We start from the raw sequence: 16,159 nt of genomic DNA, 5'->3' as shown, positions 1-16,159 counted from the left end.
GGCTAACACTAGGACCTCTCCTTCACAGATGTGGTTGAGAACCTTAAGAGAGTGCGTATGTGTAAAGCACAGAGGGACCTGGCCCATCGTAAGCAGTCAGTACATGTTTAGCTCTTACCATTTCTTTTTCTCAAATATTGTGGCTTCTCGACATGCCCCAGTGCCTGCTTTTTGAAGGATTGTCAATTATTGTGTTTTATCCTGTTCGGAAGTTTTCCATTTAGTTCGCATGTGTGTGTTGTGCATCTATTTTGTTTACATGTCTTTGTTTGCTGCTAGTAGATATTTGCTTTATCCAATGAAGATTCCTTGATCCTGCCACTCTCCTCTGAGTAAGAAAGGTATTTCTCTCTGTGTCCTTAATAATTCTTCTTAAATAATATTCCTGGTGAGGATTCTTTCCATTTGCATAGCAGCATTGTATTTTTTTGGAAGTTGTGCCTACAGATGTTGCAGCCAAGATTTCTGGCCTTTTTGCTGCCTTCCTTAGGTACATTTTCTCCATGTTTCATTCTAAAGATCCTCTCTTCTGAAAACCATCCTGCTTCATTTGGCTGATTGTCTACCTCCCTTAACATTTCCATGCAGAAGTGCCTTCAAATAAACAAATAAACACTAGAAATAGACCCTCACATATGTGGTCAATTGATTTCTGACAAAGGTGCCAAGACCATTCAATGGGGAAAGGACAGTCTTTTCAACAAATAGCTCTGTGAAAAGTGGATGTCCACACACAAAAGAATGATGCTGGGCCCTTACCTCACACCATATACAAAAATGAATTCAAAATGCATCAAAGCATCTGACCATAAGAGCTAAAACTCTAAAACTCTTTGAAGAAAATGTAGGAGAAATCTTCATGACATCAGATTTGGCAGTGGTTTCTTGGATAAGACAGCAAAAGCACAGGCATAAAAGTAAAAACAGATAAATTGGACTTCATCAAAAATAAAAACTTTGGTGCGTCAAAGCACACTATTAAGAGAGTGAAAAGACAACACAGAATTGGAGAAAATATTTGCAAATCGTATTATCTGGTAAAGGATTTAATACTCAGAATATATAAAGAACTCTTAAACTCAACAACAACAAAACACCCAAACAACCCAATTCAAAAATGGGCCAAAGGTTTGAGTAGACGTTTCTCTAAAAAAATAACGTTATGTCCAATAAACCCATGAAAGATGCTCCCCATCACTAATCATTAAAGAAATGCAAATCAAAACCATGATGAGGTATCATTTCACACCCACTATCAAAACAAGAGAAAATAAGAAGTGTTGGTGAGGACAGAGAGAAACTAGAATCCTTGTGCCCTGCTGGTAGGATGAAAAATGGTGCCGCCACTGGAGGAAAACAGTGTGGCAGATCCTCAAGAAGAATCACCATAGAATCACCATATGATCTAGCAATTCCACTCCCAGGTATATGTACCCAAAAGAACTGAAAGCGTGGACTCGAAATTGTACTTGTACACCAATATCCAGAGCAGCATTATTTACAACAGTCAAAAGGTAGAAATACCTCAAATGTCTATCAACACTGAATGGATAAACAAAATGTGCTCTATACACACAATGGCGTATTATTCAATCTTAAAAAGGAATGAAATGCTGATACATACTATAACATGGAGGAACTTTGGAAACATGCTAAGTGAAAGAATCTAGAAACAAAAGGACCAATATTGAATGATTCCACTTATATGAGGTACCTGGAATGGCAAATTCATAGAGACAGAAAGCAGAGAGAGTACCGGGGACTGGGGTGAAAGGGAATGGGGAGCTACTGTTTAACATGGATAGAGTTTCTATTTGAGATGATGAAAATATCCTAAAAATGGATAGTGGTGATGGTTGTACAAAACTGGGAATATATTTAATGCCAGTGGTTCAATGGTTAAAATAGTAAGCTTTATGTTATGTTTACTTTACAGTAAAAAAAAAACAAAACCTAAATAAACACATAAAGACAGAGATAAAATGGGAAAAAATGAAACAAAACAAAACAAAAACACCCAGGCACATTACCTTCCAAGGATGTAACCAGAACAACATGAAGACAAATGATGATAAGAAATATCTTGAACATCAGTAAAAGTTCTTCAGGTCTGCCAACATGGCCACACTGCCTGCCAGAGAAAAACATCCTGGAATAAAATAAAGGGAAAATGTATCATCATAGCATGCCGCAATCACAACACAGCAATACCCAAGAGGCAGTTACTTAACCAAGGCAACCTGCAATCCTGCATCCTTTAAATTACTCTCGTTCCAGGGGCACCTGGGTGGCTCAGTCGGTTAAGCGTCTGCCTTCGGCTCAGGTCATGATCCCAGGGTCCTGGGATTGAGCCCCACATCGGGCTCCCTGCTCGGCAGGAAGCCTGCTTCTCCCTCTCCCGCTCCCCCCTGCTTGTGTTCCCTCTCTCGCTGTCTCTCTCTCTGTCAAATAAATAAATAAAATCTTAAAAAAAAAAAAATTACTCTCGTTCCAGAGAACTGGCAATGCCAGATGGGGCACTGGCTATAAAGAGCAAAACCTCTGTTTATTATGGGAGGACCACCCAGTGGGGTATCATATTACATTAAAAATTACTAAAAACAAAACAAAACAGAAAAACAGAAACAGACTCACAAATACAGAGAACAAACTAGTGGTTGCCAGAGGAGACAGGCAAAATAGGTGAAGGGGATTAAGGGGGACAAACTTCCAGTTATAAAATAAATAAGTCACAGGGATGAAAAGTACAGCATAAAAAATACAGTCGGTAATATTGTAATAAATTTGTATGACATCCGATAGTAACTACACTTAACGTGGGGAGCATTTCATAATGTGCAGAATTGTCGAATTGCTTTGTTGTACACCTGAAACTAATGTAATATTGTATGTCAACTATACTTCACTCAAAATTAAATTTTTAAAAAAATTTTTAAAAACGTGGTCCCTGTGAATTTATGGAAAACATCAATGCATGCAAAATATCAAGAGGAGAAGTTAAAAACAAAAAGCACTGCATATATAATTATTACTACTATATAAATGCTGGTTAAAAACTATGCTAAGAATCAGAAGGGGTTGGAGAACCCTATAAATAATTCTACTCCTGTTTATGTCTTATACTGTAAAAGGATTTCCTCTTTATTACATACAAGTCCATTATCACTGCTTGCATCTTTAGTGGTCAGGAGGACAGAGTCAACATTTTTTAAAAGCACAGTTCGTATCAAAACTGAATTTAAAAGCCTCATTTACCATTCATGCATTCATTCATTCAACAAATATTTATTGAGGGGCAATAAAAAAAATGTATTGAGGGGGGAGCCTGGCACACAGAGAGAATGGCAAATCCTGAGACTGTGTCAGTTCCTCTAACGGTGGAGGAGTTGGCCAACAGAACCCCATGCCAGGCAGTCAGCACCAGCAGCGGCGGCTGGCACGGGATGCCGAGGGAGGAAGAAGCCAGCCAGGAAGTCACAATCTGCCCACGGGCTCAGGCACAAGAATGGGGAAGTGAGAGCCCACTGAGCAGGCTCCCCCTACACAGCCCCAGGGCGAGCGGCCAGGGCAGACCAGGCTGTATGCTCTCGGCTGCCAGAAGTCCTGACCACGGAGCACCCACGACCCCAGCCACCACCGCAGCTTCTGCCAGCCTCAGAACAATAGAGTGCGCATGCCCGGTGGCGAAGACTGAAGAGCAGGAGTCGCAAGGTTCTGGCTCTGCCATGCAGTGTCTGAATGACTTTGGACAAGTTCTTTCCAATGGCCAGGATTCCAACCCGACAGCGTTGCTGTGGTGAGTAAGCCCTGGGAAGCCACTATAAACGCTAGCTGTACTTTTCACTCGTTGTCATAGGTCGACAGATACCTATTTTGCACCCGGCATGTGCAGGGTAAAACAGTGCAGGGATTACAGGGACGAGGGCACGGAAAGATGGGGGTAAAACATAATTTCTCAGCCCCAAGGAAAAGCTGGCAATCTTTAAGGATCCTGTAACTTAATAGCCATCACCAGTACCAGTGAGGGAATTCTTTCCTTGGACGTGGCATGATAATGTCTGAGACAGGAGGTGAGTCCTTCTCCTTCCAAAGAGGGCTTACATTTTTTAAATCAATAAGCTGTATCACATATTAATAATACACTATGTTGGGGCGCCTGGATGGCTCAGTCGTTAGGCGTCTGCCTTCAGCTCAGGTCATGATCCTGGGGTCCTGGGATCTAGCCCAGCATCGGACTCCCTGCCCAGTGGGAAGCCTGTTTCTTCCTCTCCCATTCCCCCTGCTTGTGTTCCCTCCCTCGCTGTCTCTCTCTCTGTGTCAAATAAATAAAATCTTCAAAAAAAATTTATTCTTTAAAAAAATAATAATAATACACTATGTTAATAAGTTGTCAAATGCCTCTGGTTTGGCTCTCCTCTTCAACACTTTTATCCTCTCTCTGTTCATAATGGCATATTATTGACCCTCCCAAATGAGTCCCTCGAACCAGAATGCAAAGATGTAGCAATGTCTCTCTGGAGGAAAATGTAAGCGTCTGCTACAGCTACACACAACAATATTGATGAATCTCAGAGACATAAAGTGAGATAAAGGAGCCAGACGTGAAAGAATGCATAGTGTACAGAATTCCATTCATGGGAGGTACAAAAGCAGGCAAAACCAATCGATGGAGCAAGGAGTAGGGAGAGTGGTTATCCTTGGATAGGGGGTGCGGGTATAATAATTAGACGTGGGCACAAAGGGGTTTCTGAGGTACAGGTAACATTCTGTGTGCAGGTTACATGGGTGTGTTCAGTTCCTGAAACTCATCGAATTGTACACTTAGGCGTATGTCACAAAAAGTTTCATTTGAAAGTTTAAAAACCAATCTATTTTTTATTTCGGAACTCAGTTCCCCTCCAAAAGCACTGTTATTTTTTTAAAAAGTCTGTATTTAGTGAAACAAACCTCTACCAAAACAAGCAAACAAACAAAAAAAACCCCAAAAACTCTCCTATACAAATGCCTTGACTCAACTCTACCTGGAATTTGTAGAACTGACTTAGAAGATTGACTGTGCAAGTACCTAATTTTAGTTCTGGAAAGAGTATCATCAGAGCAGTTTATTTTTGGAAAGGAACTCGGAATTCACCTAGCCTCAAACCCCCATTCTACACATGAAGGAAGAGGTCCCACATGTTCTAGGAGATGGGTCAAGGTCATTTGGCTGTTTGGTGGGACTCCTACTCTTTCTACCAGGCCACAGTGCCGGCCTCCTGAGAATGTGCCTCCTTGGAAGTAAACGTCTGAGTCTATCAGGTGAAATGAATCAACAAATGCAGGATGCTATTATATAATTTCAAAATTTCTGCAAACTCATTCTTGAGCTTTGCCAAATCCTAGGGCAGGACCTCCTGAGTGGTATAAGATATGGTCAAAGTTAAATCAGTCACAGTACACAGTGACTGGTTATTATGTGCCATAACGTGGGCCTCTGATCAAAATAAACCATGCCTTTTCACTGAAGAGAGCTTGTACTCAACTCCCAAATGAGAGCAGGAAAGGTCAGAATGAAGGGTGACGCCAGCAATCATCTTGGAAAGAGAGTATGGATCAAGAAGGACTTACTACAGACCAGCTACCACTGAAAAGACTGCTTTCGGTTATCAAGCCTGAAATATCTTTCCTCAAGACTGAATATACATTTCCTAATAGGAGAAATTTTATGGTATTTAAAATAATGCAGCCCTTAGTGCCTTCTGTATAAGCTGGAGGACATCCTGCTAAGCCATAAAGTCCTAGGATCACTGATCAAAGAGGGAAATCTGTGGATTTTGTTGAAAGCCTTATTCATTATACATGAAAGTCATTTCTATCTTTTTGAGCTGGAACTTTTCTTCATCTTCCAGGGTAACTTGGGTTAGCTCAATGCTCTCCAGGTCATCAAGAAAGATTTAAACAGCCACTGATTCTTAGCAAATTTTCGAGGTGCTGAGGATGGCTGGTAAGATCACATCAATTACAAAGAAAACTATCTGCTAGCATTTAAACAGTTAAAACCTAGACCTTGACTCTAGACAATCACTCATAGAAGATTTTCCAAGCTTCATCACGGTCCTGGGCCCCCTTTTATGGTTGTGGACTCTGATGTAAATGGCAACACGACTGTAGGCCATGGCCCTGTCTGTAACCCTCCAAGAAATTGTTCTAGATCTCTTCAATTTCTTTAAATATACTATCACTTATCATATTTTTAAGGACACATATGTCATCAGTGCAACCTTGAATAGCAATAAATGATAAATTTATCTTTATCTAAATATAGAATAATTAAAGAATAAGACTTAAAAGTGGGGGGGCAATAGCTTGATACCACTTTAGGGCAGGTCTGGGTAAGGGTTATTCTCTATTACCTCTGATTAACAGGCATATTTCGATTATACCATGGCGGCTGTGATATATGCAATGATCAATATTTTTGACCGAAGTAACAAGAGGTGTGGTAATTGTTCCCTAAGTCTCCTAGAAAACTTTATGCCTTTGAGATATTTACATTGAGTCATAAGTGTTGGTTAACCAGACTTGCACAAGGGGAAATTTAAAAGGGAGGTGCTGAAGAGGTTCTCAGTGCAAATAAAGCAATTGACTTGGATCATTCAAGTGTCAAAGAAGTCAGAGAATCTCAGGGTTGCTTTTTTTTTCCCCTCCTTGAGTCTCTGGTCATGTTTACTCTAAAAAAGGAATCCAGAAACTGTTAGTAAAAGCATAGTTAAATTTTATTTGAACTCTACTAAAAGACCCTGATATAGCAAATACCTCAGGAAAAAAAATTTCTTCAGTGTTCCAAGAATATGTTGGGTTCTGTTATTTAGACCAAACCTTCTGCTGAAGACAATCAAAAATTACAAATGACATATTAAGAGCATTTTCTTAAATATATCAAAAAGCTGACAAGATAGAAAAGAATCACCACACCAAAGGTGAAGTGAAAGCAGGAACTCAGGGAGGTAATATAAACAAAGGAGCCACTTACGCCTGAGGTTATGGGCCTAATGAAGTAAACCTGAGCTCCAGATATGAAATACAAAAGAAAAGTTCAGAGACATGGAGAAAAAAAAATACAAGGTCTAACATATATTTCAAATTCAAAAAGGAGGGGCACCTGGGTGGCTCAGTCGGTTAAGCATCTGCCTTCGGCTCAGGTCATGATCCCAGGGTCCTGGGATCGAGCCCCGCATCGGGCTCCCTGCTCGGCGGGAAGCCTGCTTCTCCCTCTCCCTCTGCTTGCCTCTCTGCCTACTTGTGCTCTCTATCTCTCTATCAAATAAATAAAATCTTAGAAAAAAAATATCTGGCCTGTACTCTTTAAAAATGTCAAAGGGTCCTGGGATTGAGTCCTGCATCGGTCTCCCTGCTCAGCCAGGAGCCTGCTTCTCCCTCTGCCTGCCGCTCCCCCTGCTTGCGCTCCCTCTGACAAATAAATAAATAAAATCTTTAAAAATTTTTTCAAAAAGGAAAAAAGAGTCAAGGTTTGAAATGATAATGACCGAATGACCCCAAATTGGTGAAAACCATCTATCCACAGATTCAAGAAGCCTAAAGAATCTGTACAATAAATAAAAGGAAATCTACACCTAGACACAAAATAGTGAAATTGAAGAAAACCAAAGATAAAGAGAAAAACTTATAAGTAGCCAGAGAAAACCAGACAGTTTACCTTCAAAGGAGCATGTGATAGACTGACAGCTATCTTCTCAGAAGCAACAGTGGATAGACAGACAAAAAAAGACAGACAAAAAAAACTGTGATATTGTTCACTACCTGCAAATCCTCCCTGAAGCAAATCCTGAAAGATATACTCAGGCAAAAGATGTAAGATCTGAGATGCAACAAGGAATGAAGAACAAAGAAAGTGGTTACGTGTGACCAAGCCCATTCCTAACATTTGCGATACACAGGTTAAGAGTTTAAAAGGAGGTCCAGGGGTGCCTGGCTGGCTCAGTGTGTAGGGCATGTGACTCTTGATCTTGGGTTTGTAAGTTCAAGCCCCATTTTGGGCATAGAGCTTACTTAAAAAAAATGTTTTTAAATAAAAAAAATAAATTAGGGCGCCTGGGTGGCTCAGATGGTTAAGCGTCTGCCTTTGGCTCAGGTCATGATCCCAGGGTCCTGGGATCGAGTCCCGCATTGGGCTCTCTGCTCCTTGGGAGCCTGCTTCTCCCTCTGCCTCTCTCTCTCTCTCTCTCTCTGTCTCTCATGAATAAATAAATAAAGTCTTTAAAAAAAAAATAAAATTAAAAAAATAAATTAAAGGAGGTACAATTTGCCCTTACTCTTCCACTGAGGCTCCATCTCAAAACACAAGAGGTTTTGTGCACATGTATGTGGACAGCCCAGCCTGTACATCTAAACCCCCCTCTCTCCCTGCAAGCAGCTACCCCTTGGTCATCCCTTAGGTCTAAAGGTATGGACCCCTGCAGCATGACTTGCCTGTGGGGAGAGGCCTGCTCAGGTCCTGGAAATAGGCACACAATGACTGGATAGGGAATTCCAGGGTCCCAGGGTCCCCTAGCAAGATCTAGGAGCAAGGGTTGGGGGCGGAGTGAAGCAGGTTCCAGGTGGGCATCATTTCTTTGTGTCACAAACTTCTCACCCTTAGAGAGGGGTATGACTAGGGAAGGGTCAGACAGGGGACCTCTAAAGCATGAGACACAGGCCAGAGGCCCCAGCTGCCTAGAGCTAAGGGTGGTACTACATACTGGTAAATCCAAAAGAATGTTTTTTTTTAAAAATTATCTCATTTTATTTAAATGCAATTAATTAACATATAGTATATCATTAGTTGCAGATGTAGAGTTCAGTTATTCATCAGTTGCATATAACACCCAGTGCCCTCCTTAATGCCCATCACCCAGTGACCCCATCCCCCCACCCCCCTCCCCTCCAGCAACCCTCAGTTTGTTTCCTATGATTAAGAGTCTCTCATGGTGTGTCTCCCTCTCTGATTTCGTCTTGTTTCATTTTTTCCTCTCTTCCCTTATGATCCTCTGTTTTGTTTCTTAAATTCCACATGAGTGAGATAATATAATTATCTTTCCCTGATTGACTTAATTCGCTTAGCGTAACAAATGAATGTTGACTATAAAAAACATTAACAATAATATCTTGCAGGGATAAGTCAAACATGATAGCATAAAAATGACAACTATATTATTTACATATACATTATATAATATAGATCATATATATCTCAATTAGGAGATGAAAAAAATGAAATTAAGAAATTAAAGTCTTCCAAGGTCCTTATATTATATTAAATGAGGCTAAGGTATGGATTATCTTTAGACATTGAAAAGTTGGGTAGACATTGTGATTTTTATACTAGCTGTTAAAAAATAGAAGTGCGGTATATAACGTCCTAACAAGTGGGTGGGGGGATGTTTAGAATATTCAGATAATTTGAAAGAAAGCTCCAAAAGGGAGCAAAAGAAAGAAAAATGATTAGGAAAAATAGAACATGGTAAATGTAAACACGCACGTGAATCAATGATTCATTAAATATAAATGGACTAAATGATTCAATGAAAAAGCAGTGATCATCAGACTGAAAAAAAAAACACCAAAATTCAAATATGGTATTTATAAGGACACAACTAGAACATAATGATACAACAAGTTTGAAAATAAAAGGATGGGAAGATATGTAATGCCAATATTAATCAAAAGAAAATATGTTTATACTAATATCAGACAAATTATACTGTAAAGCAAAAAGCATTACCTGTAAATAAAATGGTTCATTCATAAAAGGTTAGATTCAATAAGAAGATGACAAATTAACGTCTCTATCATCAATTGGTAAAATTCAAATAAGAAAGTCACTAAGAATATAGAATATTTGAATGACACATTTAACCAACCTGACTTAAAGACCATCTATAAACCCTCCACTCCACTTGGGAGTAGTTATGAAAACTAAGCCATACAAGAAGTCTCAAAAATGTTTTACAGAACTGGAGAAGGAAAAAGGAGCATTTTCTCTGACTGCAAGACAATTAAACCATAATAAAAAGGTAAATTGTTATTTAACAAACTTACAGGTCAAAGAAGAAGTCATTACATATATTAGAAAATGTTTGACTTGATCAATAATAAAAAAGACTGTATTTCAAAGCATGTAGGATAGAACTAAAGATCTTTAGAGTGAAATTTACATTTTAAATGTACATATTAGAGGGGCGCCTGCTGGTTCAGCCAGTAGAACATGCAACTCTTGATCCTGGAGTTGTAGGTTCCAGCCCCAACATTGGGTGCAGAGATTATTTAAAAAGAAAATCTTTTAGGAGTGCCTGGGTGGCTCCGTCGGTTAAGCATCAGACCCTTGATTTCAGTTCTGGTCATGATCTCAGGGTCATACAATGGCGCCCCACATCGGGCTCCACGCTTAGCAGGGAGTGTGTTTGAGATTCTCTCCCTCTGTCTCTGCTCCTACCCACCCCACCCCACTCCCATTCATTCTCTCTCTCTCAAGATAAATAAAATCTTTAAAAAAATAAAAAGGAAATAATAAAAAGCATTAAATAATGATATATAAAAAAGACATAAAATAAAAGTTATTAACACAGCCAAGGTTGTTCTTTGGAGAGACAATTCTGGCAAAATTAAGAGGAGGGGAGGAGGGGGAGAAAGGGGAGGAAAAGAGAGTGAGCACCAGCAAATAATCAGTGGAAAGAATTTAAAAAGCAATATAATTGAAAATGCTATAAGCATACAAGATATAAGGATCTTAGGGATAACATTATTCAATAATTTTGAAAATCTAGATAGAAATGGGCAAATCCCTATGCAAAACATAAAACTTAACCAAAAAGGAATCAAGAAGAAATCATAAACATGAGTAGATGTCTAATCATTAGAAGTCTCAAAAATTTTCCGAAAGACAAAGAAAAGTCCAGTCCCTGATATTTTCACTGGTGATTCTATCAAATATTTAAAAAACAAGAATTCCAATCTCACAAAAACTCCAAGAATAGAGAAAGAGAGCACAGCCTAACTCATTTTTACCAGGCTAGGATAACCGTGGTGCCAAAACCTGACAAGGAAAGTCCTCACATTTTTACCCATTTTATAAATCAAATAAGACTATTTACAGAAGTCTCTGGAATGCTCACAGAAATGTCTAACAGCAATTTCAAATCTTGTAAGCTAGGGTAAACTAGGGTAATCTGAATAAATATAGGACAAAAGGAACCATTCCGAACTTCAGCAACAAAATTTTTTGAAGATGAAGTCACCAAGAACTAAAGCCAGCAACGCTGTAGTAAGAGAAATGACGTCTCATATGCCCAAAAAAGCCCATGTCCTAACGACAACAGAAACTGGGTTAAGTGGTAAGTGCTGCATATGAACTCCAAAATGGCAGCTTTGTGTATCATTTGTCATTGCACAAAGTCAGGTCAATGGGGAACCATCCAGCATGATGGTAATATGAAGCTTTCATGTCTCTAGAAGCAAATGGAAGGACATGATTTGTTTGGTCTTTGCAGTGCAAAATGATTTCCTTAATAAGCATTAAGTGCTTTCTAATGCGGCGGGGGGGCGGGGGGTGGAGGGAAGCTTTATTCAATAAAACAAGTGAATCATTATCAGATGTGCAAGATTAGAAATAAATTGTGCACTTAAAGTAAACAAATACAAAACTCTGTGAAAGGTCCGATATTTTCCAACTCCCTCACTCATGTCCAAACTCCTCCACTGTCCTACCTGCAATCGCCCAGCCTCTTTCAGCCTCTTCATTACCCGATGTGTGAAGACCCAAGGCAAAGCGAAAGCCCACTTCGTCTCTCCCCTCATTCTTCAGGCTCCTTTCCCAGTGCATGGTTCAGTATGTTGAACAAGCGCATGCCTGGTAGAGCCAACGGCCTGCCTTCGAACCCAGGGCTCCACCACTTACAGGGTAACCTTCACCTGTTCCTTAAGCTCTCTGGACCTCAATTCTTCATCTAAAAATTGGAGGTCATGATAAAATCTACCTCATAGGGTTCTGTAGAAATGAAATTAAGTACCATAATGAAGACTTAGTATAGTCAAAAAGTGTTAGCTATTATTACAAGCAGAATTATAAGACAAGTTTACAGTATACTCTGGTGCTAAATGTAAATAGATTTGGGAATTATTTCCCACATTCATCCATCTGGTTTATAAAACTGTGTTGAGGTTCTATTACATGCAAGGTACTACGCTTGGGACTTATGATACTACAACAAACAAGACAGATATCTTTCCTGCCCTCGAGAACTTACAGCTACTATGTACTTAGATTCATTGGTCATTGGTGTAGCCAAAGAAATAGTGACTTTTTTTTTTTTTTTAACGTTCTCATCATGGTCCATGAGACTCAACTTAGCCCAAAAAGAACACCAAGGCACCGGAACACAGTATCCTTGCCTGTACAGACTCCGTCTCCACTTCACCCCAAGCCCAGCAGCATGCAACTCCACCCACAGCAGGCACTCGGAAAAGACTTTTAATTAATTTGGTCTGGAATCTGTTGCCGCAGGGTAATTCCGTCAATATGCAGAGGAGAAAAATAGGAGACTCTCCTTAAAAGTACCCTCAAGATGGTGATCTACACTGGGGGATAGGGACAGGGATGGGGCAGAAGTACATGGTTTGTATCATCAGAAGATCTTATTTGATTAGAAGTGAGGTACTAAGAAAAGCAAACCACCCACCAATATTCTGTGCCCTTCCTGGCCTTTGTCATCACACCATGCCAACTCCTGCTTCAAGGCCCAGCTTGGCCATTTACTAGCTGGGTGACTCTGCTCAGATATTTTAACCTTATCTATAATAATAACGTATCAGCATTTAACATAATAACTATGTTGTTATTTATCATTTCAATTATAACAGGATCATTATAATTTTTATTAATTGCAATTAATACTTGCATTGGTCATAAGATTTCTATTGTTTATACCAGTGAAGTCCCAGAAATAACCAATATTTAGGAGTCTCAAAGGAAACAGGAAGTGTAAGTCAGTAGTGGTTTAAAAATTTCTGTGTAGAAGAGAGCTGGGAGCTGAAATATGGTTGGGAGGAGCCTTCGGAAGCTGCATGGGCACAGCACTTTAAGTAAAAAAGAGAATGTTCAAGGACACCTGGGTGGCTCAGTTGGTTAAGTGACTGCCTTCAGCTCAGGTCATGATCTCAGAGTCCTGGGATCAAGCCCTGCATCGGGCTCCCTGCTCAGTGGGGAGCCTGCTTCTTCCTCTTCCTCTGCCTGCCGCTCTCCCTGCTTGTGCTCTCTCTCTCTCTCTCTCTCTCTCAAATGAATAAATAAAATCTTAAAAAAAAACAAAAAACAAATGTATTTTAAAAAAGAGAGAGAGAACATTCAATAGTCCATTTCAAAGCATGAGAAGAGCTGTTGGAGACAGGGAAGCCAGTCCAGGGAGAAAGAAGGAAAGAGGAAGAGTGAAACCAAATCCCAAAGAGTTCTCTGGAAACAATCGTTTTCCTTCCCCAGATTTCACTGCACCAAGTGACTTCAAAATCTGTACCCACTTCTGAAAGTTCTTAAAAAACAACTGGATTAGCAAGAAGAAATGGATCCACAATAGAATACGCAAAGAAAAGAAAATGTCTGAAGAAGAAGGCTCCAAGTAGGAGTGAGGAGTTAAAGACAAAACCAAACAAAAAAGAATACAGTAGTTAAGGGATAGGGATTTGAAATGAAGGGAGGTCATTTGAGAGAAAAAAAAAACCCAACCAACCAAACATGTTATTTCTACACCATTATCATGTAAAAAAAGCCTCACTCACCTGGCAGCAGGAAATTCAAAAGAAAAGATGGAGAGACTCTGCACAAATCTGAAAATGAGAAAAAGAAAATTAGATCAATGTGAAGTGGGCCCTCTTGGCACTATAATGCTTCAAGCTACCGTCAGCCCGTTGGCTGTGGCCCGCAGACCCCCTGCTGTATACAAGGGCTTGAACTTGGAAGCAGAGATAACAAAAGAAATGGAGGAAGCAAATCCTGCTCCCAAAGAACTCATTTTCAACTGCAAGACCAGCCTGAAGCTGGTGTTGGGGCTGGCCGTGTTAGTGTTTTAGTAGCGTGTATTACTGCTCAGTCTCAGGCTTCATTAACAGCATGGCAGGGGCACTGGACAATGCAGTGATCGGATCTGGGGGGGAGGTAGTATCTTGTAGAGACCATGCTTTGTTAGTTACTTCTACATGGTTTTGTGACTTAACTTCCCTAGAACCTAAACTCCTTGATAGCAACAATTGGGTCATTTATGTCTCTTGTGCACCTAAAACCAGAGGCAGAATTCTTTCTCCACAGAGGGGCCAAATAAAGAACTCTATTGAGTGTTAAGTTTGGCTTAGAGTTGAAAGGGGTTGTGGGGGTACTGGCAAGGACAAGAGTGAGGGACAAGGCGGATGCATACCAGTGAAGGGAAGAGTATGCCCACCCAAGGCAGAGCGCATTGGTGACAACCCGACTTATATCTTTCACAATATTCCACTATGCCCACTTCGAAACCAAAACACTGGTATAACTATTAACTCGAAGAGGACAGTCCCGTCACACAATGGTATCCCTTCATGTGAAATACAGGCATAATGATTTTCAAATCAAGAGTTACGAGAGGAAACAATCTATAGGTAATCTTGGAACCAAATGACCTACTTCTGGTTTCAGTCAACAGACAGAAGTTCAATGCTCAAGGAAGAATCCAAGATATGAATTCAAAGAAGAAATAAAGGGGCTCCTGGGTGGCTCAGATGGTTAAGCATCTGCCTTCAGCTCAGGTCATGATCCTGGGGTCCTGGGATCGAGTCCCACATCGAGCTCCCTGCTCAGCGGGAAGCCTGCTTCTCCCTCTCCCTCTGCCTCTCCCCTGCTCATGCTCTCTCTCTCTGTATCTCTGTGTCTCAAATGAATAAATAAAATCTTTAAAAAAAAAAACAAAACAAAGAAGAAATAAGGAGTCAGGGTGAGTTTCTATTGATCATGATATGTCCTTTTTTTTTTTTAAGATTTATTTGAGATAGAGAGAGCACGAGAGAGAGAACATGAGGCGGGAGGCAGAGGGAGAGGCAGGAGGAAACTCTCGGCTGAGCGGGAAGCCCGGACACAGGGCTCGATCCCAGGACCCTGGGACCATGACCTGAGCCGAAGGCAGACGCTTAACCAACTGAGCCACCCAGGTGCCCCTGATATGTTCTTTACCAAAAAAAAAAAAGTAGTTCTTGGGGCATCTGGCTGGCTCAGTTGGTGGAACATGTGACGCTTGATCTTGGGGTTGTGAGTTCAAGCCCCAGACGGGGTGTAGAGATGATTTAAAAATAAAATCTTTTTAAAAAAAAGGTCCTTTTTTTTTTTTTTAAGATTTTATTTATTTATTTGAGAGAGAGAGTGAGAGAGAGAAAGAGCACAAGATGGGGGAGCGGGAGAGGGAGAAGCAGACTCCCTGCCGAGCAGGGAGCCCGATGCGGGACTCTATCCCGGGACTCCAGGATCATGACCTGAGCCGAAGGCAGTCGCTTAACCAACTGAGCCACCCAGGCGCCCTAAAAAAAAAGGTTCTTAATAAAGCTTGATATGTCAGAAAAACTTCATTAAGCAATGTTTAAAGAAGACAAAAATGAAGGCCAAGCATGTCATCCTGTCCTAGAATGAACAAATTACAAACACATGGCCCAGTGCTCAATGTGGAATGAATGTAGGATTAACAACTGAAAAGCATTCAAATAATCAAAGAAACAAATTGACTGCGACTTGAGTATGGAAATAATTTCACTTCACATTTGTGCAAACAAAGATTTTCTACCTAGGGATTTTTGATGATATTTCACACCTCAAGCACATTGCCTCTTCAAAACATTACTGACAGCCACAATGAAACACACTTCATGGTTCATGGTCCCCAAGTTTATTAATAAACAACACGAGGCTCTCTTTGCTCCTTTGGAGTACTTTCAGGTAGAAAAAGAAGTCGAACAACAGTAAAGTTTGTTTTGCCCACTGGATGAAGAAATGTAAAATGCTAAAAATATCCAAAGCTGTAGAGCATGTGGGGAAATGAACACTCACATACACTGTTGGTGTCAACTTTAGGGCACCTGGGTGGCTCAGTTGGTTAAGCGTCTGCCTTCAGCTCAGGTC

The 16,159-nt window shown here is 40.4% G+C and overlaps 1 protein-coding gene across 9 annotated transcripts in view; it reads right to left on the bottom strand.

Annotated features, from left to right (window-relative positions):
- The window catches only part of ADGRG2 (adhesion G protein-coupled receptor G2), a 65,329-nt gene extending 63,181 nt beyond the window's left edge, over positions 1-2,148 (bottom strand). For all 9 annotated transcript variants that reach the window (XM_021683710.1, XM_021683741.1, XM_021683749.1 and 6 more), the window contains exon 1: positions 2,031-2,148. In XM_021683710.1, coding sequence (XP_021539385.1) covers positions 2,031-2,148 — 118 coding nt within the window. The remainder of the gene's footprint in view (positions 1-2,030) is intronic.
- Between the last annotated feature and the right edge of the window lie 14,011 nt (positions 2,149-16,159).

Source organism: Neomonachus schauinslandi, chromosome X, assembly GCF_002201575.2.
Source record: "Neomonachus schauinslandi chromosome X, ASM220157v2, whole genome shotgun sequence".
Taxonomy (NCBI): domain Eukaryota; kingdom Metazoa; phylum Chordata; class Mammalia; order Carnivora; family Phocidae; genus Neomonachus; species Neomonachus schauinslandi.
This window is presented reverse-complemented; position numbering and strand designations above follow the sequence as displayed.